The sequence below is a fragment of the Entelurus aequoreus genome, linkage group LG07 (genome assembly GCF_033978785.1).
Source record: "Entelurus aequoreus isolate RoL-2023_Sb linkage group LG07, RoL_Eaeq_v1.1, whole genome shotgun sequence".
Taxonomy (NCBI): Eukaryota; Metazoa; Chordata; class Actinopteri; order Syngnathiformes; family Syngnathidae; genus Entelurus; species Entelurus aequoreus.
Genome location: NC_084737.1, coordinates 10,998,651 through 11,023,281, shown reverse-complemented (window position 1 = coordinate 11,023,281; position 24,631 = coordinate 10,998,651). Strand labels below are relative to the sequence as shown.

Sequence of the window (24,631 nt, the reverse complement as noted above, 5' to 3'; positions counted from 1 at the left end):
ATGTTGTTGTGGCTTGTGCAGCCCTTTGAGACACTTGTGATTTAGGGCTGTATAAATAAACTAAAATTAAATATGTAAGTTAGTATATATGTAATTAGGTAAGCCAGTAAGTAAATATGTAATTAGGTAAGTCGGTAAGTAAATATGTAAGTTAGTAAATATGTAATTAGGTAAGTTAGTATGTAAATATGTAAGTTAGTAAATATGTAATTAGGTAAGTCAGTAAGTAAATATGTAAGTAAGTAAATATGTAATGAAGTAAGTCAGTAAGTAAATATGTAGGTAAGTAAATTTGTAATTAGGTAAGTCAGTAAGTAAATACGTAAGTAAGTAAATATGTAATTAGGTAAGTCAGTAAGTAAATATGTAAGTTAGTAAATATGTAATTAGGTAAGTCAGTAAGTAAATATGTAAGTAAGTAAATATGTAATGAAGTAAGTCAGTAAGTAAATATGTAGGTAAGTAAATATGTAATTAGGTAAGTCAGTAAGTAAATACGTAAGTAAGCAAATATGTACTAAGGTAAGTCAGTAAGTAAATATGTAAGTACCGGTAAGTAAATATGTAATTAGGCAAGTCAGTAAGTAAATATGTAAGTAAGTAGATATGTAATTAGGTAAGTCAGTAAGTAAATATGTAGGTAAGTAAATATGTAATTAGGTAAGTCAGTAAGTAAATATGTAAGTAAGTAAATATGTAATTAGGTAAGTCAGTAAGTAAATATGTAAGTAAGTAAATATGTAATTAGGTAAGTCAGTGAGTAAATATGTAAGTAAGTAAATATGTAATTAGGTAAGTCAGTTAGTAAATATGTAAGTAAGTAGATATGTAATTAGGTAAGTCACCAAGTAAATATGTAAGTAAGTAAATATGTAATTAGGTAAGTCAGTAAGTAAATACGTAAGTAAGCAAATATGTAATTAGGTAAGTCAGTAAGTAAATATGTAAGTAAGTAAATATGTAATTAGGCAAGTCAGTAAGTAAATATGTAAGTAAGTAAATATGTAATTAGGCAAGTCAGTAAGTAAATATGTCAGTAAGTAAATATGTAAGTAAGTAAATATGTAATTAGGTAAGTCAGTGAGTAAATATGTAAGTAAGTAAATATGTAATTAGGTAAGTCAGTAAGTAAATATGTAAGTAAGTAGATATGTAATTAGGTAAGTCACCAAGTAAATATGTAAGTAAGTAAATATGTAATTAGGTAAGTCAGTAAGTAAATATGTAAGTAAGTAAATATGTAATTAGGCAAGTCAGTAAGTAAATACGTCAGTAAGTAAATATGTAAGTAAGTAAATATGTAATTAGGTAAGTCAGTGAGTAAATATGTAAGTAAGTAAGTATGTAATTAGGTAAGTCAGTAAGTAAATATGTAAGTAAGTAGATATGTAATTAGGTAAGTCACCAAGTAAATATGTAAGTAAGTAAATATGTAATTAGGTAAGTCAGTAAGTAAATATGTAAGTAAGTAGATATGTAATTAGGTAAGTCACCAAGTAAATATGTAAGTAAGCAAATATGTAATTAGGTAAGTCAGTAAGTAAATATGTAAGTAACTAAATATGTAATTAGGCAAGTCAGTAAGTAAATATGTAAATAAGTAAAAATGTAATTAGGCAAGTCAGTAAGTAAATATGTAAGTAAGTAAATATGTAATTAGGTAAGTCAGTAAGTAAATATGTAAGTAAGTAAATATGTAATTAGGTAAGTCAGTGAGTAAATATGTAAGTAAGTAAATATGTAATTAGGTAAGTCAGTAAGTAAATATGTAAGTAAGTAGATATGTAATTAGGTAAGTCACCAAGTAAATATGTAAGTAAGTAAATATGTAATTAGGCAAGTCAGTAAGTAAATATGTAAGTAAGTAAATATGTAATTAGGTAAGTCAGTGAGTAAATATGTAAGTAAGTAAATATGTAATTAGTTAAGTCAGTAAGTAAATATGTAAGTAAGTAGATATGTAATTAGGTAAGTCACCAATTAAATATGTAAGTAAGTAAATATGTAATTAGGTAAGTCAGTAAGTAAATATGTAAGTAAGTAAATATGTAATTAGGTAAGTCAGTAAGTAAATATGTAAGTAAGTAAATATGTAATTAGGTAAGTCAGTAAGTAAATATGTAAGTAAGTAAATATGTAAGTAAGTAAATATGTAATTAGGTAAGTCAGTAAGTAAATATGTAAGTAAGTAAATATGTAATTAGGTAAGTCAGTAAGTAAATATGTAAGTAAGTGAATATGTAAGTGAGGAAGTATGTAAGCACATAAGTAAGTACATTAAATGGACGTAAGTAGGAAGTAAACAGACAGTGTGCGAGCTGAGGATTGGAAAAGAAAAAGGCAGAGAGAAAGTTGTGGAGGTGGGGCCTAGTCGGGCCTGAAATACCTGAGCACATAGTGGGCGGGGCACTGCCACACACACACACACACACACACACACACACACACACACACACACACACACACACACACACACACACACACACACACACACACACACACACACACACACACACACACACACACACACACACACACACACACACACACACACACCCTCTTTAGTTGCATTTTTTCAGAGCGAGAGGATCAGACGTCTGCTGGAAAAGTGGAGCAGATCTCAAAGCCAGAATGCCGAGTTTAGGATCCAAGAGGAAGGACAACAGCAGACTCATGGAGGACTTTCCTCAGGTAGGAAACTTTATTATCTTGTCAAGTATAAATGTTTGTATTTCATGCACGGGAACTTTTCCCACTTCCTCAATTCCCTCGCATGTGTAACATGACTAACTTACTGAAGTGTAGTTAGTCATTTTGGATGATGCAGTGCTTCTTCTTTTGATTCTAGCACTTCCCTTTAGTCCTTGTCCACTCATGAAAACACTCTTCAACTTCAATCAATCAATCAATCAATCAAAGTTTACTTATATAGCCCTAAATCACGAGTGTCTCAAAGGGCTGCACAAGCCACAACTCAGATCCCACATCAGGGCAAGGAAAAACTCAACCCAATGGGATGACAATGAGAAACCTTGGTTCTTGATCTCTTGATCTCTTGATCAATCTTCTTATTCATACTTGGGCACTACTCCATATGGTTTGGGTACCAAGTGCAGTGCTTGGGTAAAGTTAGTTGGTAATGAACAATATTAGAAGAACTTATTGGTACTGTATGGGCACCACATGGGTACTAGTGCTGTGGTACTTTGAGTTATTTTGTTATGAGCGGGTACTGTGTTAAAATTTGGGCACTATACCACTTGCGTACCAATGTTGGTTGGGTACTTGAAGGGGGTAATGTAAGTTAGTTTGTGTCGAAATAACTCATTGGTACTAAACCGATGTTTGGTTAGTCAGTTAGTTAGTTAGGAGTGGTACTAAAATAGTAATCGGTACTGTACCTACACGGATGCTAAGTGCAGGTGGAAAGAAGCATGTCATCAAATAATCAAAGCATGAACAGCTGTTTGGTTATTAAATTATTTGTTGTGTACATACAGTAGTTATTAGATTATTTGTTGTGTACATACACTAGTTATTTGTTTGTTTGTTGTGTACATACAATAGTTATTAGTTTGTTTGTTGTGTACATACAGTCATTATTAGTTTATTTGTTGTGTACATACAGTAGTTATTAGTTTGTTTGTTGTGTACATACAGTATTTATTAGTTTGTTTGTTGTGTAAATACAGTATTTATTAGTTTGTTTGTTGTGTACATACAGTATTTATTAGTTTGTTTGTTGTGTAAATACAGTAGTTATTAGTTTATTTGTTGTGTACATACATTCATTATTAGTTTATTTGTTGTGTACATACAGTAGTTATTAGATTATTTGTTGTGTACATACAGTAGTTATTAGTTAATTTGTTGTGTACATACAGTCGTTAAAGTCTATTTGTTTTGTACATACAGTCGTTATTGGTGTCTTTGTTATGTACATACAGTAGTTATTATTTGTTGTGTACATACAGTAGTTATTTGCTGTGTACATATAGTAGTTATTATTTGTTGTGTACATATAGTAGTTATTATTTGTTGTGTACATACAGAAGTTAGTAAATTATTTGTTGTGTACATATAGTAGTTATTATTTGTTGTGTACATACAGTAGTTATTATTTGTTGTGTACATACAGAAGTTAGTAAATTATTTGTTGTGTACATACAGTAGTTATTATTTGTTGTATACATACAGTAGTTATACGAGTATTTGTTGTGTACATACAGTAGTTATTAGATTATTTGATGTGTATGTACAGTAGTTATTAGATTAGTTGTTGTGTACATACAGTAGTTATTCGATTATTTGTTGTATACATACAGAAGTTAGTAAATTATTTGTTGTGTACATACGGTAGTTATTACTTAATTTGTTGTGTACATCAGTAGTTATTACTTAATTTGTTGTGTACATACAGTAGTTATTAAATTATTTGTTGCGTACATACAGTAGTTATTAGTTTGTTTGTTGTGTACATACAGTAGTTATTAGATTATTTGTTGTGTACATACAGTAGTTATTAGTTTGTTTGTTGTGTACATACAGTAGTTATTAGATTAGTTGTTGTGTACATACAGTAGTTATTAGATTAGTTGTTGTTTACATACAGAGGTTAGTAAATTATTTGTTGTGTACATACAGTAGTTATTAGTTAATTTGTCGTGTACATACAGTCGTTATTGGTGTCTTTGTTATGTACATACAGTAGTTATTATTTGTTGTGTACATATAGTAGTTATTATTTGCTGCGTACATACAGAAGTTAGTAAATTATTTGTTGTGTACATACAGTAGTTATTATTTGTTGTGTACATACAGTAGTTATTTGCTGTGTACATATAGTAGTTATTATTTATTGTGTACATACAGAAGTTAGTAAATTATTTGTTGTGTACATGCAGTAGTTATAAGATTATTTGTTGTGTACATGCAGTAGTTATTACATTATTTGATGTGTATGTACAGTAGTTATTAGATTAGTTGTTGTGTACATACAGTAGTTATTAGATTATTTGTTGTATACGTACAGAAGTTAGTAAATTATTTGTTGTGTACATACGGTAGTTATTACTTAATTTGTTGTGTACATACAGTAGTTATTACTTAATTTGTTGTGTACATACAGTAGTTATTAAATTATTTGTTGCGTACATACAGTAGTTATTAGTTTGTTTGTTGTGTACATACAGTAGTTATTAGATTATTTGTTGTGTACATACAGTAGTTATTAGTTTGTTTGTTGTGTACATACAGTAGTTATTAGATTAGTTGTTGTGTACATACAGTAGTTATTAGATTATTTGTTGTATACATACAGAGGTTAGTAAATTATTTGTTCTGTACATACAGTAGTTATTAGTTAATTTGTCGTGTACATACAGTCGTTAAAGTCTATTTGTTGTGTACATACAGTCGTTATTGGTGTCTTTGTTATGTACATACAGTAGTTATTATTTGTTGTGTACATATAGTAGTTATTATTTGCTGCGTACATACAGAAGTTAGTAAATTATTTGTTGTGTACATACAGTAGTTATTATTTGTTGTGTACATACAGTAGTTATTTGCTGTGTACATATAGTAGTTATTATTTGTTGTGTACATATAGTAGTTATTATTTATTGTGTACATACAGAAGTTAGTAAATTATTTGTTGTGTACATGCAGTAGTTATAAGATTATTTGTTGTGTACATGCAGTAGTTATTAGATTATTTGATGTGTATGTACAGTAGTTATTAGATTAGTTGTTGTGTACATACAGTAGTTATTAGATTATTTGTTGTATACGTACATAAGTTAGTAAATTATTTGTTGTGTACATACGGTAGTTATTACTTAATTTGTTGTGTACATACAGTAGTTGTTACTTAATTTGTTGTGTACATACAGTAGTTATTAGATTATTTGTTGCGTACATACAGTAGTTATTAGTTTGTTTGTTGTGTACATACAGTAGTTATTAGATTATTTGTTGTATACATATAGTAGTTGTTAGTTAATTTGTTGTGTACATACCATAGTTATTAGATTATTTGTTGTATACATACAGAGGTTAGTAAATTATTTGTTGTGTACATACAGTAGTTATTAGTTAATTTGTTGTGTACATACAGTCGTTAAAGTCTATTTGTTTTGTACATACAGTCGTTATTGGTGTCTTTGTTATGTACATACAGTAGTTATTATTTGTTGTGTACATACAGTAGTTATTATTTGTTGTGTACATACAGTAGTTATTTTCTGTGTACTTATAGTAATTATTATTTGTTGTGTACATACAGAAGTTAGTACATTATTTGTTGTGTACATACAGTAGTTATTATTTGTTGTATACATACAGTAGTTATAAGATTATTTGTTGTGTACATACAGTAGTTATACGATTATTTGTTGTTTACATACAGTAGTTATTAGATTATTTGATGTGTATGTACAGTAGTTATTAGATTAGTTGTTGTGTACATACAGTAGTTATTAGTTTGTTTGTTGTGTACATACAGTAGTTATTAGATTATTTATTGTATACATATAGTAGTTGTTAGTTAATTTGTTGTGTACATACCATAGTTATTAGATTATTTGTTGTATATATACAGAAGTTAGTAAATTATTTGTTGTGTACGTACGGTAGTTATCACTTAATTTGTTGTGTACATACAGTAGTTATTACTTAATTTGTTGTGTACATACAGTAGTTATTAGATTATTTGTTGCGTACATACATTAGTTATTAGTTTGTTTGTTGTGTACATACAGTAGTTATTAGTTTGTTTGTTGTGTACATACAGTAGTTATTAGATTATTTATTGTATACATATAGTAGTTGTTAGTTAATTTGTTGTGTACATACCATAGTTATTAGATTATTTGTTGTATACATACAGAGGTTAGTAAATTATTTGTTGTGTACATACAGTAGTTATTAGTTAATTTGTTGTGTACATACAGTCGTTAAAGTCTATTTGTTTTGTACATACAGTCGTTATTGGTGTCTTTGTTATGTACATACAGTAGTTATTATTTGTTGTGTACATACAGTAGTTATTATTTGTTGTGTACATACAGTAGTTATTTTCTGTGTACTTATAGTAATTATTATTTGTTGTGTACATACAGAAGTTAGTAAATTATTTGTTGTGTACATACAGTAGTTATTATTTGTTGTATACATACAGTAGTTATAAGATTATTTGTTGTGTACATACAGTAGTTATTTGATTATTTGATGTGTATGTACAGTAGTTATTAGATTATTTGTTGTGTACATACAGTAGTTATTATTTCATCTGTTGTGTACATACAGTAGTTATAAGATTATTTGTTGTGTACAAACAATAGTTATTAGATTATTTCTTGCGTACATACAGTAGTTATTAGATTATTTGCAGTGTACATACAGTAGTTATTAGATTATTTGCTGTGTACAAACAGTAGTTATTAGATTATTTGCAGTGTACATACAGTAGTTATTAGATTATTTCTTGTGTACATACAGTAGTTATTAGATTATTTGTTGTGTACAAACAATAGTTATTAGATTATTTCTTGTGTACATACAGTAGTTATTAGATTATTGGCTGTGTACATACAGTAGTTATTAGATTATTTCTTGTGTACATACAGTAGTTATTAGATTATTTGCTGTGTACATACAGTAGTTATTAGATTTTTTTGTGATTTAAAACAATTGGAAAAATGAAAAACTCCGGTAGATCTTTTAGCGTTCAAAGAAACAAAGCAAAGCAACTTCAACCCGTTCTTGGATATTCGTCTTCACCGTGACGGAGCGGAGGGTTGTGATTTCAGCTGAGCAACGAGATGCAGCTGAGCATCATGAACAAGGTGAAGAAAGGAGAGCTGTCCATCGACGACGCTCTGAAGCAGGCCAGGGAGGACCGAGAGCACTTGCAGAGTGGTGCCGACCAGGTAAGAAGAACATCCCGTTTGCATGTGCTGGCTATATGTAAGAGTGTGATGTGGCTTTGTTGGGTCTGCGGAAGCAGGAGCAGCTGCCCTCTCAGTACAACTTCAGCGTGCACAAGCACGGACGCTACAGGTGGAAGAAGAGAGTTCTTCAGGTGAGCATATGAGAACCAAAGCAACACTCCTCACACACAGCAAAACTGATGAAATGTTTTAGGGCAGGGGTGTAAAAACTTGCGCTGTTATTTTTTTAAATTCAACAAATATATTCTAATTTATCTTCCCAGCACTGTTGCCATACCCACTCACTTTCTTCCTTCCCATGGTTGAAAAACACAGCCATGTCGATCTCTAGCTATAAGTTAATGCTGTAGCGAGTAAGACTGAACGGTTTGGGCGCCAACTAACTGAGGGATGCTTGTAACTCGAATTATTTGTTTGCAACTTAAAGCACAACAATTGGCCGAGGGACAGTTCTTATCTCCAAAAACTCTTAAATTGGGGTACCAGCTAGTAATGACTGACATGTAGGTAGGTAGGTAGTAGGTAGGTAGGTAGGTCTTTATTGTCACTGCACAAGTACAACAAAACTTTGTTTTCAGCACAAACCCGTTCAAGATTAGACAAACAAACAGTGTACAGCAGGGGTGGGCAATTAATTTTTACCAGGGGCCGTATAAGCAACCCGAGCACTGCTGGAGGGCCACATCGACAATATTTCAATTAAATTTTGCTCAATATTATTTTTGATATATACCGTAAGATAAATAATAATAATAATAATAATAATAATAATAATAATAATACTTTAATTTAACCTAACTTAACTTTATACCAAAAGCACTGCTTTGGAAATCATTTGTACCCCTTTCAGAGATCACATTTAGTTCCCCTTAAACATCCTCATGTTGCACAATGAAATGTAAGCATAGGATGAAGTGTGCATTCCTGTAACTTTCTCTAGTAACAGAATTCCATGATTTAATATCAATAAATTAACATTAATAATAAATGACCGTAAAATAAGCACACTAGAGATGTCCGATAATATCGTCCGGCCGATAATATCGCCCGATAAATGCTTTAAAATGTAATATCGGAAATTATCGGTATCGTTTTTTTTTATTATCGGTATCGGTTGTTTTTAATTTTTAATTTTAACCTGGGCATTCTGGCCGCAGAATGCCCAGGTCTGGTGTACAGGGTTACAGAACAGGAACGCTGATGGGTCGCCACAAGGCGCCCTGTAAAAGATGGGAAAAAGGTCAACACTGGGGAAGGATGAGTGAAAAAAAATACAATCTAGACTGGGCTCCTAAGCATCTCGAGATATCTAGCAACAGAGGGGAGGGAGTGGGGGGCCATGGTGGCAGGCTGCAGCTCTCAGGCGCCGTCCATCCGTCCATCACCCCTATGGGATTTGCGTCAATGGCGTTGGATTGGGGGTGGGGTATGTGTGTGTGGCGTGTATTTTTTGTGGATGCATGTGTGTGTGTAAGCCTGCAGTGTGTCTCTGTTCCGCGGCCTTGATGTTGTGCAGCCGATAGTCAGTCCAAAGTCAACAACAACAACAGGTGTGTGTCCATGAGAGACGAGAAGGGAGTTTGTTGTGTCTTCGCCGCACTGTCCTTCGGGAGAGTCTCCAAGCCAGGGAAACAATTCAAGTTAGAATGTTTTGTATGCAAGTGAACATAAAATTTGCTTTTCTAGACTGGGCTCCTAAGGGGGCCCAGTCTGGAGTGGGAAAAAAAACCCTCCATAGCAAAGCACATATACATATTACAACGTACATCTCGAGATATCTAGCAACAGATGGGAGGGAGTGGGGGGCCATGGTGGCGGGGCTGCAGCTCTCAGGCGCCGCCCATCCGTCCATCACCCCTATGGGATTTGCGTCAAGGGCGTTGGATTGGGGGTGGGGGTAGCGGGGGTGTATATTGTAGCCTGGAAGAGTTAGGGATGCAAGGGATTCTGGGTATTTGTTCTGTTGTGATTATGTTGTGTTACAGTGCGGATGTTCTCCCGAAATGTGTTCGTCATTCTTGTTTGGTGTGGGTTCACAGAGTGGCGCATATTTGTCTATGATTGATCCTGAAAATCCTACGGGGCAGACAGTCCGATGTGATCCAAATCACAAGAGTGTCCACAGTTCTTACCGCATCCTCCAATCATTTGTGGCAGCTTTGATGTACTTTGAAGTCTGCCAGCAACTTCCAATTTGTCAAAAAACCAGAGCAGCGCTTACTCCAATCAGCAGATGTCCTGTTGTCATAATTCCGAATAGGTAGATATCTTCACGTCCTCGACTGAAAGGGTCGCCAGGCACGTGGCACTCCTTCTTCTCCCAAGAGTCCGTCGTGTGTCCAGCAACAACCGCTCCCGTCACGACAAGCAGGTTCCCCCAGACCCAAGATCTTGTCAATTTCGTTGAGGCCAGTTAAATAGTTCCACCGTGTAGATTTGGAGAGCAGTGGAAAAAGAGGCAACAAAAAAGTTAAGACGAGACAAAGAAGCAAGCAGGAGAGATAAGGGAGAAGAAAGGGGATGAGTGCCAGTGAGAAAAGACCGCCAAAAGTGAACAACAATGGCACTTAAACATAAAACATGATCCAAATGTTTTCCAATTATATCAGTGTGGAGGGGGGCATGGCCTGCGGGCCTGCAGCGGAACGGGTTTTGCCAGGACCGGCCTCGAAGACAGCGGCAGGTGCGTAGATGGCCCAGGTGGGCCTTCTCATCTGCCCTGTATAAGCAGCAGCCGGGAGGAGAGAAGTTGTTGGAGCTGGAGGGGAGCTGGAGTGAGAGCGAGAGCGTGACAACCACGGACGGAAAAGACAATTGCTGGAAAGCAACCCGCTGAACTATTACAAAATAAAACTGTATTGTAACCCTGATCCGGGCTCTCATGTCGGTGTTTGGTGGTCCGAAGAACCCCCTGGAGGGCAACCTCCACAATCAGTGTTATCTTTTTAGTGCTAACGAGGCTCAGTGAAACCGTAGCATGCTGACGTAGCAAGGACAAACGTGATGCTAACACAATTTCTTAGCATGTTGCTATCTGCTTTAACTCCATCTCAACTATCTAGTTTGACGTCGCCAGCAAAACGCTGTGCACCATCGAGAAAGGCATCGTCAAGCGACAACTTCCCTTCGCCCTGGTCAACAGCTGCGACGACGGGATCGGTGCCAGGTTCTCGGTTTCCTTTAAAGGGCACCACGACTACGAGCTGGAGGCCACCTCAGTCCACGACAAGCACAAGGTCTTCAACCTCGACACAGGCGGCTGAATACACTTTGTACATGTGTTGACCCAACTGCTGTCTGTCTTTGGGTGTGTCGCCGCAGATCATGCAGCTCGTCAACCAGATCATTTACGGGAACATCTACAGTCATCCTGAAGGGGGCAGTGTAGGGACGGCCCAGCAGCCTGAAGCGTCTCAGAGCTTACGTGAAGGCGTCCTCCTGTTGCACAGAGGAGGACTGGCGTCATTCCGATGGGTCAAGTACGAACACACCAATGGCTTATTTTACAACTCAAATTCTCTTTATTTTGCTAAAGCCACAGCTGTTAATCAGAATCAGAATACCTTTATTGTCATTGCATGGAAACAACAAAATTGAACAACAATCCAGCTCAGTGCTTTTAAAACAACCTACATAAAATACTCTTAAGACAACGAACAATAATAATTTTAAAAACATGATAAAACATTTTAAAAACATACTGCACAGTAGATCTCTATCAGAGTTAAGCACATTAATAAAGTGGTGAATGTTCAGGTAAGTGCAAAGTTTAGGGCAATAACAGCTCTAGGATAGAAACTGTTTTTCAGTCTATTTGTCCTTGCTTTGATGGTTTTATAGCGCCTCCCTGAGGGAAAGAGTTCAAGCCAGTGGTGACCTGGGTGGGATGAGTCCCTGAGGATGCTGTTTGCCAATGTTCTTTTGAGTTTTGTAAAACACGCACCTTGCACTAGGGTTGTCCCGATACCAATATTTTGGTACCAAAATGTATTTCGATAACTTTCGATATTTTTTTTAAATAAAGGGGACCACAAAAAATGGCAATATTGGCTTTATTTTAACAAAAAATCTTAGTATACATGAAACATATGTTTATTATTGCAATGTTGTCCTTGAATAAAATAGTGAACATACTAGACAACTAGTTTTTTATTAGTAGGTAAACAAACAGAGGTTCATAATTAGTCTGCTGACGTATGCAGTAACATATTGTGTCATTTATCATTCTATTATTTTGACGTTATAAAGGACAAACTGTAAAATTTTATTATTAATCTACTTGTTCATTTAGTGTTAATATCTGCATATTTTCTGTTTTTACATGTTCTATCTACACTTCTGTTAAAATGTAATAATCACTTATTCTTCTGTTTGGATACTTTACATTAGTTTTGGATGATACCACAAATTTCATGTGTCCAGGGACGTATTCTGAGTTTATAAACATAATATAAATTTTTTTTTAAAAAAGGAAAAAAGATTTTGTGACAATAAAAAATATCGATGTAATCATAGTATTGACTAGATACGCTATTGTACTTGGCATCATTACAGTGGATGTCAGGTGTAAATACTTCCTGAGAGCGTTTCAGTGTTATAACTTCACCTTTATCTTTAGTTTTTAGACCAAAATGCATCCATTCTCCCTTTTCTGTCTACACACTGTGTCTGCTTGTAAGTACTCCGTGATTTTGCGCTGCCGAACATGCTCCTCTACTCGTAAAACCAGCAATGTCATGCCCAGGAACCAGTACTTTCCAAACAGAGTATAGTACCGTTTTTGATTCATTAGTACCGCGATACTATACTAGTACCGGTATACCATACAACCCTAGTTTGTACAATATAAAAAAACGACATTTTGTTTCAAGCTACGGCACATATATTATTTGAGAATAGATTGACAACAAAAAATTTGATGTTCCAGATACGAGGTGCAGCTGCACCGCGGCCAGCTAACATTGGAGCCTTTCAGTCGACGAGGCGGATCCACTGTTGCCACCGCCGATGGCGAGGAGACGTCTCGGTCGCACATAAAAACTGTGATCCATCTGTCGGATGGCGACACCGGCGTCAAGAAGCCTCACAGCGCGGACACCTTCACACTTGTCACGCGCAAAAACCAATACCAGTGAGTGAAAACCATTAAGTCGGTCAATGAAAGCCTTGGGTCGATTGATTGATTAATGGTAATGCTTGACTGGATTGTTGCAGTTTCAGAGTGCCTCCATCAAGCCCGCCACTTCCCGGTGGTGTGCAGTCGGAGCGGGACGCTTGGGTCAAGGCCATCGACAGGCTGTGTTCCGACTGGAAAAGGAGGTCCATGTTCGGGGTTGGCGAGAGCCTGCGACATCTTAGCATAGCGGAAGACGCAGAAGAGGATGACAATGGTTCCGATTTGGAAGAAGACCTGAACCCCCCAGCCTTTTTGACGCAGACCACCCTTGACCCGGCTGCCGTCCCACCTTCCAGAGCCTTCCCAGAGCCTCCTCCCAATGAAACACCCATGCTAAGTGAAGCAGTTCCGTCCCCCATTAGAATACCGCCTCCTCCGCCTTTACCCCTCAAGTTCAAGATTGGCCCGAGAAAGATCCGCACCAAACCCTTCCACTGGGACACGGTCGGCCCCAAGAAGGTACTACATCTCATCATTTTAAAAGTCAAATCTAATCCATCCCAGACCTTGGAATGCATATTTTTGTTACTTTGTTTCTCTGCAGATTGCTAAATCCTTCTGGGGGAAACAGAGTAACCAGAGGATTGAAGTGGACACGGCACGCTTGTACCAACAGTTTGCTGTTAAGAACCCGGGGTCCTTTGAAGTACCGGAGCCCAGCAACGTGCAACAACACATTATGCTCAACCAGAAGATTGCACACAACTTCAGTGAGTAACGACTTTTTGAACGATATAAAATGTTGGCAGCCTGGTGGAATTAGGTTTGTTCATGAAATATGTGTGATAGGTTTGTTTGGACAGGATAGGACTTTATTATAATTGCACAAGTACAACAAAACTTTGTTTTCAGCACAAACCCGTTCAAGATTAGACAAACAAACAGTGTACAGGGTTACAGAACAGGAACGCTGATGGGTCGCCACAAGGCTGGGTAAAACGCTGGGGAAGAAGATGAGTAAAAAAATGCAATCTAGACTGGGCTCCTAAGGAGTGGGAAAAAACCTCCATTCCATGCACACATAAACATGTTGCATATAATCACGACCACTCGCAACAGAGGGAGGTGAGTTGGGGCCCTGGAGGTCGACTGCTGCTATAAAGCGCTGCCAGCTGTCCATCACCCCGAAGGGGAATCAAGCAGTAGTGAAGGTGTGGGGTGGCGGTGGAGGGTGTGTGTGTGTATATGCCCATTGTCTTGGGTGTGTTGATGTAGTGTCCATAGGCCTGGGGCCGTTCTGCATGCAAGCAAAAGTTCGACTCCGGGTGTCGTTGAGGAGGGAGGGAGGTCAAAAGCGTCCATCATTGAGGAGTCCTCGGTAGGATGTTTTATTTGGAGGACAGCGCAAAGAAAGAGGCTTCAAAAAAGTGTAGACAGGACAAAACAAAGAGAGCAAGCAGGGAGAAGAAAGGAGCGGAAAAAATGCGACCGGCCTCACCAGAGGCAAGACAGAAAAGTCGGTCATCAACGTCAATCAAAACAAAAGTACGTAGTTAAGGACTAAGTTGTTTCTGATTAATACAAAACCACATACATTATTAGCCTTGTTTGAGTCTAACCTGTGTTTGATTGTCACAAAAAATATATATACGTTAGGTCAATTGGTTGAGAACCGGTACTTTTCAAACAGAGTATAGTACACTTTTTGATTCATTAGAACCGCGATACTATACTAGTACCGGTATATCGTACAACCCTAGTAAGAACACGTACAGCTAAGCTCCTCAGAGAATGCTAAATTCCCTCTGATCTTTGTGTCATGATCCGTGGTCCGGATCATGTTTTTGTTATGTTCTGTTAGTTTTGGACTCTTTTAGTTCCTGTTTGACACCTGAGTTTGTTTTAGTTACCATGGCTACTTATGATTTTCACCTGCCTCTGGTGTTCGGGACGCGCGCCTGCTGCTAATCAGAGGACTATTTAAGCCTGCCTTGGCCAGTCAGTCGTCCTGGCGTCATTAGTTGTTTGCCCCCATGCCTGGACTACGTAAGTCTTAGTTGTTTCATGCCACAGCTTCGTATTGGTTTCATGCCACAGTTTCGGGTTTGTTCTATGCCATAGTTAATGCTCGTTGTTTCATGCCACAGTTTCGTGTTTGTTCTATGCCATAGTTAATGCTAGTTGTTTCATGCCACAGTTTCGTATGGGTTTCATGCCACAGTTTCATGTTTGTTCTATGCCATAGTTAATGCTAGTTTTTTCATGCCACAGTTTCGTATTGGTTTCATGCCACAGTTTCGTGTTTGTTCTATTCCATAGTTAATGCTAGTTTTTTCATGGCACAGTTTCGTATGGGTTTCATGCCACAGTTTCGTGTTTGTTCTATGCCATAGTTAATGCTAGTTGTTTCATGCCACAGTTTCGTGTTTGTTCTATGCCATAGTTAATGCTAGTTGTTTCATGCCACAGTTTCATATTGGTTTCATGCCACAGTTTTGTGTTTGTTCTATGCCATAGTTAATGCTAGTTGTTTCATGCCATAGTTTCGTATTGGTTTCATGCCACACTTTCGTGTTTGTTCTATGCCATAGTTAATGCTAGTTTTTTCATGCCACAGTTTCGTATTGGTTTCATGCCACAGTTTCGTATTTGTTCCATGCCATAGTTAATGCTCGTTGTTTCATGCCACAGTTTCGTGTTTGTTCTATGCCATAGTTAATGCTAGTTGTTTCATGCCATAGTTTCGTATTGGTTTCATGCCACACTTTCGTGTTTGTTCTATGCCATAGTTAATGCTAGTTGTTTCATGCCATAGTTTCGTATTAGTTTCATGCCACAGTTTCGTGTTTGTTCTATGCCATAGTTAATGCTAGTTGTTTCATGCCACATTTTCGTGTTGGTTTCATGCCACAGTTTTGTGTTTGTTCTATGCCATAGTTAATGCTAGTTTTTTCATGCCACAGTTTCGTATTGGTTTCATGCTACAGTTTCGTGTTTGTTCTATGCCATAGTTAATGCTAGTTTTTTCATGCCACAATTTGGTATTGGTTTCATGCCACAGTTTCGTATTGGTTTCATGCTACAGTTTTGTGTTTGTTCTATGCCATAGTTAATGCTAGTTTTTTCATGCCACAGTTTCGTATTGGTTTCATGCCACAGTTTCGTGTTTGTTCTATGCCATAGTTAATGCTAGTTGTTTCATGCCACAGTTTCATATTGGTTTCATGCCACAGTTTTGTGTTTGTTCTATGCCATAGTTAATGCTAGTTGTTTGATGCCACAGTTTCGTGTTTGTTTCATGGCACATTTTCGTGTTTGTTCTATGCCATAGTTAATGCTAGTTGTTTCATGCCACAGTTTCGTGTTTGTTTCATGCCATAGTTAATGCTAGTTGTTTCATGCCACAGTTTCGTATTGGTTTCATGCCACATTTTCGTGTTTGTTCTATGCCATAGTTAATGCTAGTTGTTTCATGCCACAGTTTCGTGTTTGTTTCATGCCCCAGTTTCGTGAGGTTCATGTTTATAGTTTCATGTCCTAAGTTTTTGCCCCAGCTTTCGCGTGCCATAGGCACGCTTGTCTTCTGTTTTGTACCTCGTTGATTGTTTCTTCAAAATTAAATCATGTTCCTACCTGCAAGTCCTGTCCGGAGTCGTCCGTTTGCCTTCCTGGGAGAACGACCCCGCAGTAAGCGAAAACCACATCTTGACACTTTGTTAATTGTACATAAGTTGTATTCAAAGATGAAATAGTTGTCACTTAAAGTTAAACATGTTAACATTTGTTGAAGATTCTCAAGTTTGATGAATCCTTGATGACTGAAATATGCTGATAGCAACTGTAAATAATTCAATGTATATACTCTGATGATTAACTTGTGTGATGACTGTATTATGCTGATAGTATATATTTGTACCATGAATTGATTAACATGAACCCCGACTTAAACAAGTTGAAAAACTTATTCGGGTGTTAGCATTTAGTGGTCAATTGTACGGAATATGTACTGTACTGGGCAATCTACTAATAAAAGTCTCAATCAATCAATCCACAAACAATTGTAGTAAAACTGCACAGACTCTTGCGACCAACAGAGGGCAGCACCACAAAGATGTAGTTTTTATAAAAGCAGCGTTTGAACTAAAGAGCTTATTTAAAAATAATGACCTTTTCAAAGCAAAATATGTTATTCCTCAATTTGGCCTGCAGGGCGCACTGTGGCGTCGCCTGCAAAAGAAGTGGGACTTGTTACTTGTTCCCCCCCTGCTCTTCTTCACAAGCCTTTGTCCTTAAGAGTTGTTGAACTGACGTACTACAAGCGAGGCCTCACACACGTCGTCCACGCGGCGGTGGGCGGCCTGCTGAATGGAATCAGTGTGAACGTGCGGAAGGACAACAGAAGAGGAGAGCACACGTTTATGAAATATGGATACAGGATGTGCGGGCAGTCGTGATTTGCCCGTGTGACGGAGAATAACTCGGGATTCTGAGCTTCTCTCTGACAAAGTCGGTGAATGCTGAACAACTTAGGAGCCATTCCAAATTGCGCGATAAAATAATAGTCATTTCCTGCTCATTGGTCTGGCTGCATATTTAATGAACAAAATATAAAATATATGAATTTAAACTACCTCGATCACTGGAAATATAGCATTTAAAGACTATAAAAATGGGACCCATTGCCTCCCTGCTTGGCACTCAGCATCAAGGGTTGGAATTGGGGGTTAAATCGCCAAAATGATTCCCGGGCGTGGCCACCGCTGCTGCTCACTGCTCTTCTCACCTCCCAGGGGGGTGAACATGGGGATGGGTCAAATGCAGAGGGTAATTTCAGCACACCTAGTGTGTGTGTGTGACTATCGTTGGGACTTTAACTTGAACTTTTCCTAAAATTAGACTTTACCATGAAACTAGATGAGGCAATTCCTGAAGAAATTACGTGCGAATCCTCCAATGCTGAAGTTGAACTGAAATCCTGGAATTTTTTTTTTTTTAAAATCAATGAAGTAGAGCGCACAATTCCCAAACAGGCTGAATATTGTGAAGTTGGAACAGTTTGAATCCGATGAAAAATGTGGGAGTTGCGGAACTTTGAAGAATGTACCATTCTTTTCAATGGGAATTTCATGGAAATTTGGGAATTCTGGGAAAAGAGGGAATTTTTTTTAGAAAATGGTAAAAAAAAATAAAAATTCTGAATGAGTTGATGTTGGAATTTTTCAAAACAGTCGAGAAATGTTAAAGTAGTAACATTTTTAAATGAGAAATAGTATTATGGAATTCCTGGAATTTCTGGAATTGCGTGTGAATGCTGAAGTTGAGCTGAAATCCTGGAATTTAAAAAAATAATAATTGTTGAAGTAGAGCACACAATTCCCAAACAGGCTGAATATTTTGAAGTTGGAACAGTTTGAATCAGATGAAAAACGTGGGAGTTGTGGAACTTTGAAGAATGTACCATTCTTTTCAATGGGAATTTCATGGAAATTTGGGAATTCCGGGAAAAGAGGGAATTTTTTTTAGAAAATGGTAAAAAAAAAAAAAATTCTGAATGAGTTGATGTTGGAATTTTTCAAAACAGTCGAGAAATGTTGAAGTAGTGACATTTTTAAATGAGAAATAGTATTATGGAATTCCTGGAATTTCTGGAATTGCGTGTGAATGCTGAAGTTGAGCTGAAATCCTGGAATTTAAAAAAATAATAATTGTTGAAGTAGAGCACACAATTCCCAAACAGGCTGAATATTTTGAAGTTGGAACAGTTTGAATCAGATGAAAAACGTGGGAGTTGTGGAACTTTGAAGAATGTACCATTCTTTTCAATGGGAATTTCATGGAAATTTGGGAATTCCGGGAAAAGAGGGAATTTTTTTTAGAAAATGGTAAAAAAAAAAAAAATTCTGAATGAGTTGATGTTGGAATTTTTCAAAACAGTCGAGAAATGTTGAAGTAGTGACATTTTTAAATGAGAAATAGTATTATGGAATTCCTGGAATTTCTGGAATTGCGTGTGAATGCTGAAGTTGAGCTGAAATCCTGGAATTTAAAAAAAGAATAATTGTTGAAGTAGAGCACACAATTCCCAAACAGGCTGAATATTTTGAAGTTGTAACAGTTTGAATCCGATGAAAAACGTGGGAGTTGTGGAACTTTGAAGAATGTACCATTCTTTTCAATGGGAATTTCATGGAGATTTGGGATATCCGGGAAAAGAGGGATTTTTTTTAGAAAATGGTGAAAAAAATTTAAATTTTCTGAATGAGTTGATGTTGGAATTTTTCAAAACGGTCGAGAAATGTTGAAGTAGTAACATTTTTAATTGAGAAATGGTATTACGGAATTCCTGGAATTTTTCCAGTTCAAAAAACAACTTAGTTTTTTGTCCTGATGAAGAGGAATTATTTGACGGTGGAACGGTTGAAGTGGGTTGAAAAATGTGGAAGGGGTCGTCAATAGAAAAAAGGGTGAAAAAAGGGTTTAAAAAAACGGGAATTCTGTGAATTCCTGGAATTTTTTTTAACTTGGAAAAAATGAGAGTTTAAATGTCCAGGATGCGTGGAGAATGTTGAAGGTGGAATGGTTTGAATCGGTTGAAAAATGTGTAAATGGTGAAAGTTTGAAAAATGGCCCATCCATTCTGAATGGGAAAAATGTCCCGGAAAACCTGGAATTCTGGGAATTTGGATGAAAAATGTGGAAGATAGGGCACGCCAAAATCGGGAGAAGAAGAATAAGAAGAATGAATTTTGGTGTAGAAAACCATTTTCAATGGGAATTTCCCAAAAATTTGGGAATTTCGGGAAAAACGGGAATTTTTTGGAAAATGGTAAAAAACTTGAATTTTCTGAATGAGTTGATGTTGGAATTTTGTCCTGATCAAAAGGAATGTTTTGACGGTGGAACGGTTGAAATGTGTTGAAAAATGTGGAAGGAGCAGTCGCCAGAAAAAAGGGTGGGAATAGGGCTTTGGAAAACCAGGAAATCTGGGAAATCCTGGAATTTTTTTTAACTTGGAAAAATAAATAGTTTAAATTTCCATGATGTTGGAATGTGTTGAAGATGGAATGATTTGAATCGGTTGAAAAATGTGGAAATGGTGGAAGTTTGAAGAATGTCTCATTCTTTTCAATGGGAATTTCATTGAAATTTGGGAATTCCGGGAAAAGAGGGCATTTTTTTGAAAATGGTAAAAAAAACTAGAATTTTTTGAATGAGTTGATGTTGGAAGTTTTCAAAACGGTCGAGAAATGTTGAAGTAGTAACATTTTTAAATGAGAAATAGTATTACGGAATTCCTGGAATTTCTGGAATTTTTCCAGTTCAAAAAACAATTTTGTTTTTTGTCCTGATGAAGAGGAATTATTTGACAGTAGAACGGTTGAAGCGGGTTGAAAAATGTGGAAGGAGTCGTCGACAGAAAAAAGGTAAAAAAAAAGGGTTTGAAAAAACGGGAAGTCTATGAATTCCTGGAATTTTTTGAACTTGGAACAATTACAGTTGTAATATCCAGAATGAGTAGAATATGTTGAAGATGGAATGGTTGGCATTCATTCTGAATAGGAAAAATGTGCCGGAAACCCTGGAATTCTGGGAATTTGGATGAAACATGTGGAAGGTAGAGCGCGCTAAAATCGGGAGAAGAAGAATATTAATAATGAATATTGGTTTAGAAAACCATTTTCAATGGGAATTTTCTAAAAAATTAGGGAATTTTGGGAAAAGCTGGAATTTTTTGGAAAATGGTAAAAAACTTGAATAGTCTGAATGAGTTGGTGTTGGAATTTTTTCAAATGTTGAAGTAGTAACATGTTGAATTTAGAAATGGTATTACGGATTTCCTGAGTTTCGGGAAAACCGGGAATTTTTCTAGTTTAAAAAACAACTTTGTTTTTTGTCCTGATTAAGAGGAATACTTTGACGGTAGAACGGTTGAAATGCGTTGAAAAATGTGGAAGGAGCAGTCGCCAGAAAAAACGGTGGAAATAGTGCTTTGGAAAACCAGGAATTCTGGAAAATCCTGGAATTTTTGTTCACTTGGAAAAATAAATAGTTTACGTTTCCAGGATGTTGAAATGTGTTGAAGGTGGAATGGTTTGAATCGGTTGAAAAATTTGGAAATGGTGGAAGTTTGAAGAATGTCCCATTATTTTCAAAGGGAATTTCATGGAAATTTGGGAATTCCGGGAAAAAAGGGAATTTTTTTGAAAATGGTAAAAAAAACTTGCATTTTTTAAAATTAGTTGATGTTGGAATTTTTCAAAACGGTCGAGAAATGTTGAAGTAGTAACATTTTTAATTGAGAAATAGTATTACGGAATTCCTGGAATTTCTGGAATTTTTCCAGTTCAAAAAACAACTTTGTTTTTTGTCCTGATGAAGAAAAATTATTTGACAGTAGAACGGTTGAAGTGGGTTGAAAAATGTAGAAGGAGTCGTAGACAGAAAAAAGGGTAAAAAAAAGGGTAAAAAAAAAGGGTTTGAAAAAACGGCAAGTCTGTGAATTCCTGGAATTTTTTGAACTTGGAACAATTATAGTTGTAATATCCAGAATGAGTAGAATATGTTGAACATGGAATTGTTGGAATCGGTTGAAAAATGTGTAAATGGTGGAAGTTTGAAAAATGTCCCATTCATTCTGAATGGGAAAAATGTACCGGAAAACCTGGAATTCTGGGAATTTGGATGAAACATGTGGAAAGTCGAGCGCGCCAAAATCGTGAGAAGAACAATAATAATAATGAATTTTGGTTTAGAAAACCATTTTCAATGGGAATTTCCCCAAAATTAGGGAATTTTGGGAAAAGCGGGAATTTTTTGGAAAATGGTAAAAAAAACTAGAATTTTCTGAATGAAGTGAAGTGAAGTGAATTATATTTATATAGCGCTTTTTCTCTAGTGACTCAAAGCGCTTTACATAGTGAAACCCAATATCTAAGTTACATTCAAACCAGTGTGGGTGGCACTGGGAGCAGGTGGGTAAAGTGTCTTGCCCAAGGACACAACGGCAGGGACTAGGATGGCGGAAGCGGGGATCGAACCTGGAACCCTCAAGTTGCTGGCACGGCCACTCTACCAACCGAGCTATACCGCCCCCGAATGAGTTGATGTTGGAATTTTGTCCTGATTAAGAGAAATGTTTTGACAGTGGAACGGTTGAAATGCATTGAAAAATGTGTAAAGAGCAGTCGCCAGAAAAAAGGGTTGAAATAGGGCTTTGGAAAACCAGGAATTCTGGAAAATCCTGGAATTTTTTTTTAACTTAGAGGTGGAATGATTTGAATCGGTTGAAAAATGTGGAAATGGTGGAAGTTTGAAGAATGTCCCATTCTTTTCAATGGGAATTTCATGGAAATTTGGGAATTTGGAGAAAAGAGGGAATTTTTTTAGAAAATGGTAAAATTGGAGGAATTCTGGGAATTTGGATGAAAAATGTGGAAGGTCGGGAGAATAATAATAATAATAATGAATTTTGGTTTACAAAACCATTTTCAATGGGAATTTCCCAAAAATTAGGGAATTTCGGGAAAAGTGAGAATTTTTTAGAAAATGGTAAAAAACTTGAATAGTCTGAATGAGTTGGTGTTGGAATTTTTTCAAATCGGTTGAAGTGGTAACATGTTGAATTGAGAAATGGTATTACGGATTTCCTGGAATTCCGGGAAAACCGGGAATTTTTCTAGTTTAAGAAACAACTTTGTTTTTTGTCCTGATTAAGAGGAATACTTTGACGGGAGAACGGTTGAAATGCGTTGAAAAACGTGGAAGGAGCAGTCGCCAGAAAAAAGGGTGGAAATAGGTCTTTGGAAAACCAGGAATTCTGAAAAATCCTGGAATTTTTTTTTTACTTGGAGTTGGAATGATTTGAATCGGTTGAAAAATGTGGAAATGGTGGAAGTTTGAAGAATGTCCCATTCTTTTCAATGGGAATTTCATGGAAATTTGGGAATTTGGGGAAAAGAGGGAATTTTTTTAGAAAATGGTAAAATTGGAGGAATTCTGGGAATTTGGATGAAAAATGTGGAATGTTGAGTGCGCCAAAATCGGGAGAATAATAATAATAATAATGAATTTTGGTTTACAAAACCATTTTCAATGGGAATTTCCCAAAAATTAGGGAATTTCGGGAAAAGTGAGAATTTTTTAGAAAATGGTAAAAAACTTGAACAGTCTGAATGAGTTGGTGTTGGAATTTTTTCAAATCGGTTGAAGTAGTAACATGTTGAATTGAGAAATGGTATTACGGATTTCCTGGAATCCCGGGAAAACCGGGAATTTTTCTAGTTTAAAAAACAACTTGTTTTTTTGTCCTGAATAGGAAAAATAATTTGACAGTAAAACGGTTGAAATGCGTTGAAAAATGTGGAAGGAGCAGTCGCCAGAAAAAAGGGTGGAAATAGGGCTTTGGAAAACCAGGAATTCTGAAAAATCCTGGAATTTTTTTTTACTTGGATGTGGAATGATTTGAATCGGTTGAAAAATGTGGAAATGGTGGAAGTTTGAAGAATGTCCCATTCTTTTCAATGGGAGTTTCATGGAAATTTGGGAATTTGGGGAAAAGAGGGAATTTTTTTTAGAAAATGGTAAAATTGGAGGAATTCTGGGAATTTGGATGAAAAATGTGGAAGGTTGAGTGCGCCGAAATCGGGAGAATAATAATAATAATAATAATGAATTTTGGTTTACAAAACCATTTTCAATGGGAATTTCCCAAAAATGAGGGAATTTCGGGAAAAGTGAGAATTTTTTAGAAAATGGTAAAAAACTTGAACAGTCTGAATGAGTTGGTGTTGGAATTTTTTCAAATCGGTTGAAGTAGTAACATGTTGAATTGAGAAATGGTATTACGGATTTCCTGGAATCCCGGGAAAACCGGGAATTTTTCTAGTTTAAAAAACAACTTGTTTTTTTGTCCTGAATAGGAAAAATAATTTGACAGTAAAACGGTTGAAATGCGTTGAAAAATGTGGAAGGAGCAGTCGCCAGAAAAAAGGGTGGAAATAGGGCTTTGGAAAACCAGGAATTCTGGAAAATCCTGGAATTTTTTTTTTTACATGGAGGTGGAATGATTTGAATCGGTTAAAAAATGTGGAAATGGTGGAAGTTTGAAGAATGTCCCATTCTTTTCAATGGGAATTTCATGGAAATTTGGGAATTTGGGGAAAAGAGGGAATTTTTTTAGAAAATGGTAAAATTGGAGGAATTCTGGGAATTTGGATGAAAAATGTGGAATGTTGAGTGCGCCAAAATCGGGAGAATAATAATAATAATAATGAATTTTGGTTTACAAAACCAATTTCAATGGGAATTTCCCAAAAATTAGGGAATTTCGGGAAAAGTGAGAATTTTTTAGAAAATGGTAAAAAACTTGAACAGTCTGAATGAGTTGGTGTTGGAATTTTTTCAAATCGGTTGAAGTAGTAACATGTTGAATTGAGAAATGGTATTACGGATTTCCTGGAATCCCGGGAAAACCGGGAATTTTTCTAGTTTAAAAAACAACTTGTTTTTTTGTCCTGAATAGGAAAAATAATTTGACAGTAAAACGGTTGAAATGCGTTGAAAA

General features: G+C 36.2%; 1 protein-coding gene across 2 annotated transcripts in view; it reads left to right on the top strand.

The window, feature by feature from the left end:
* Positions 1-2,544: 2,544 nt before the first annotated feature.
* The window catches only part of LOC133653368 (formin-H), an 82,208-nt gene continuing 60,121 nt past the window's right edge, over positions 2,545-24,631 (top strand). Inside the window, exons 1-8 of one of the 2 annotated variants that reach the window (XM_062052560.1) lie at positions 2,545-2,691; positions 7,812-7,931; positions 8,009-8,083; positions 11,015-11,188; positions 11,274-11,431; positions 12,880-13,083; positions 13,167-13,587; positions 13,673-13,838. In XM_062052560.1, coding sequence (XP_061908544.1) covers positions 2,632-2,691; positions 7,812-7,931; positions 8,009-8,083; positions 11,015-11,188; positions 11,274-11,431; positions 12,880-13,083; positions 13,167-13,587; positions 13,673-13,838 — 1,378 coding nt within the window. In that variant the 5' untranslated portion in view covers positions 2,545-2,631. Of the gene's footprint in view, positions 2,692-7,811; positions 7,932-8,005; positions 8,084-11,014; positions 11,189-11,273; positions 11,432-12,879; positions 13,084-13,166; positions 13,588-13,672; positions 13,839-24,631 lie in introns of both variants that reach the window. The other variant, XM_062052559.1, reaches the window with a different exon arrangement.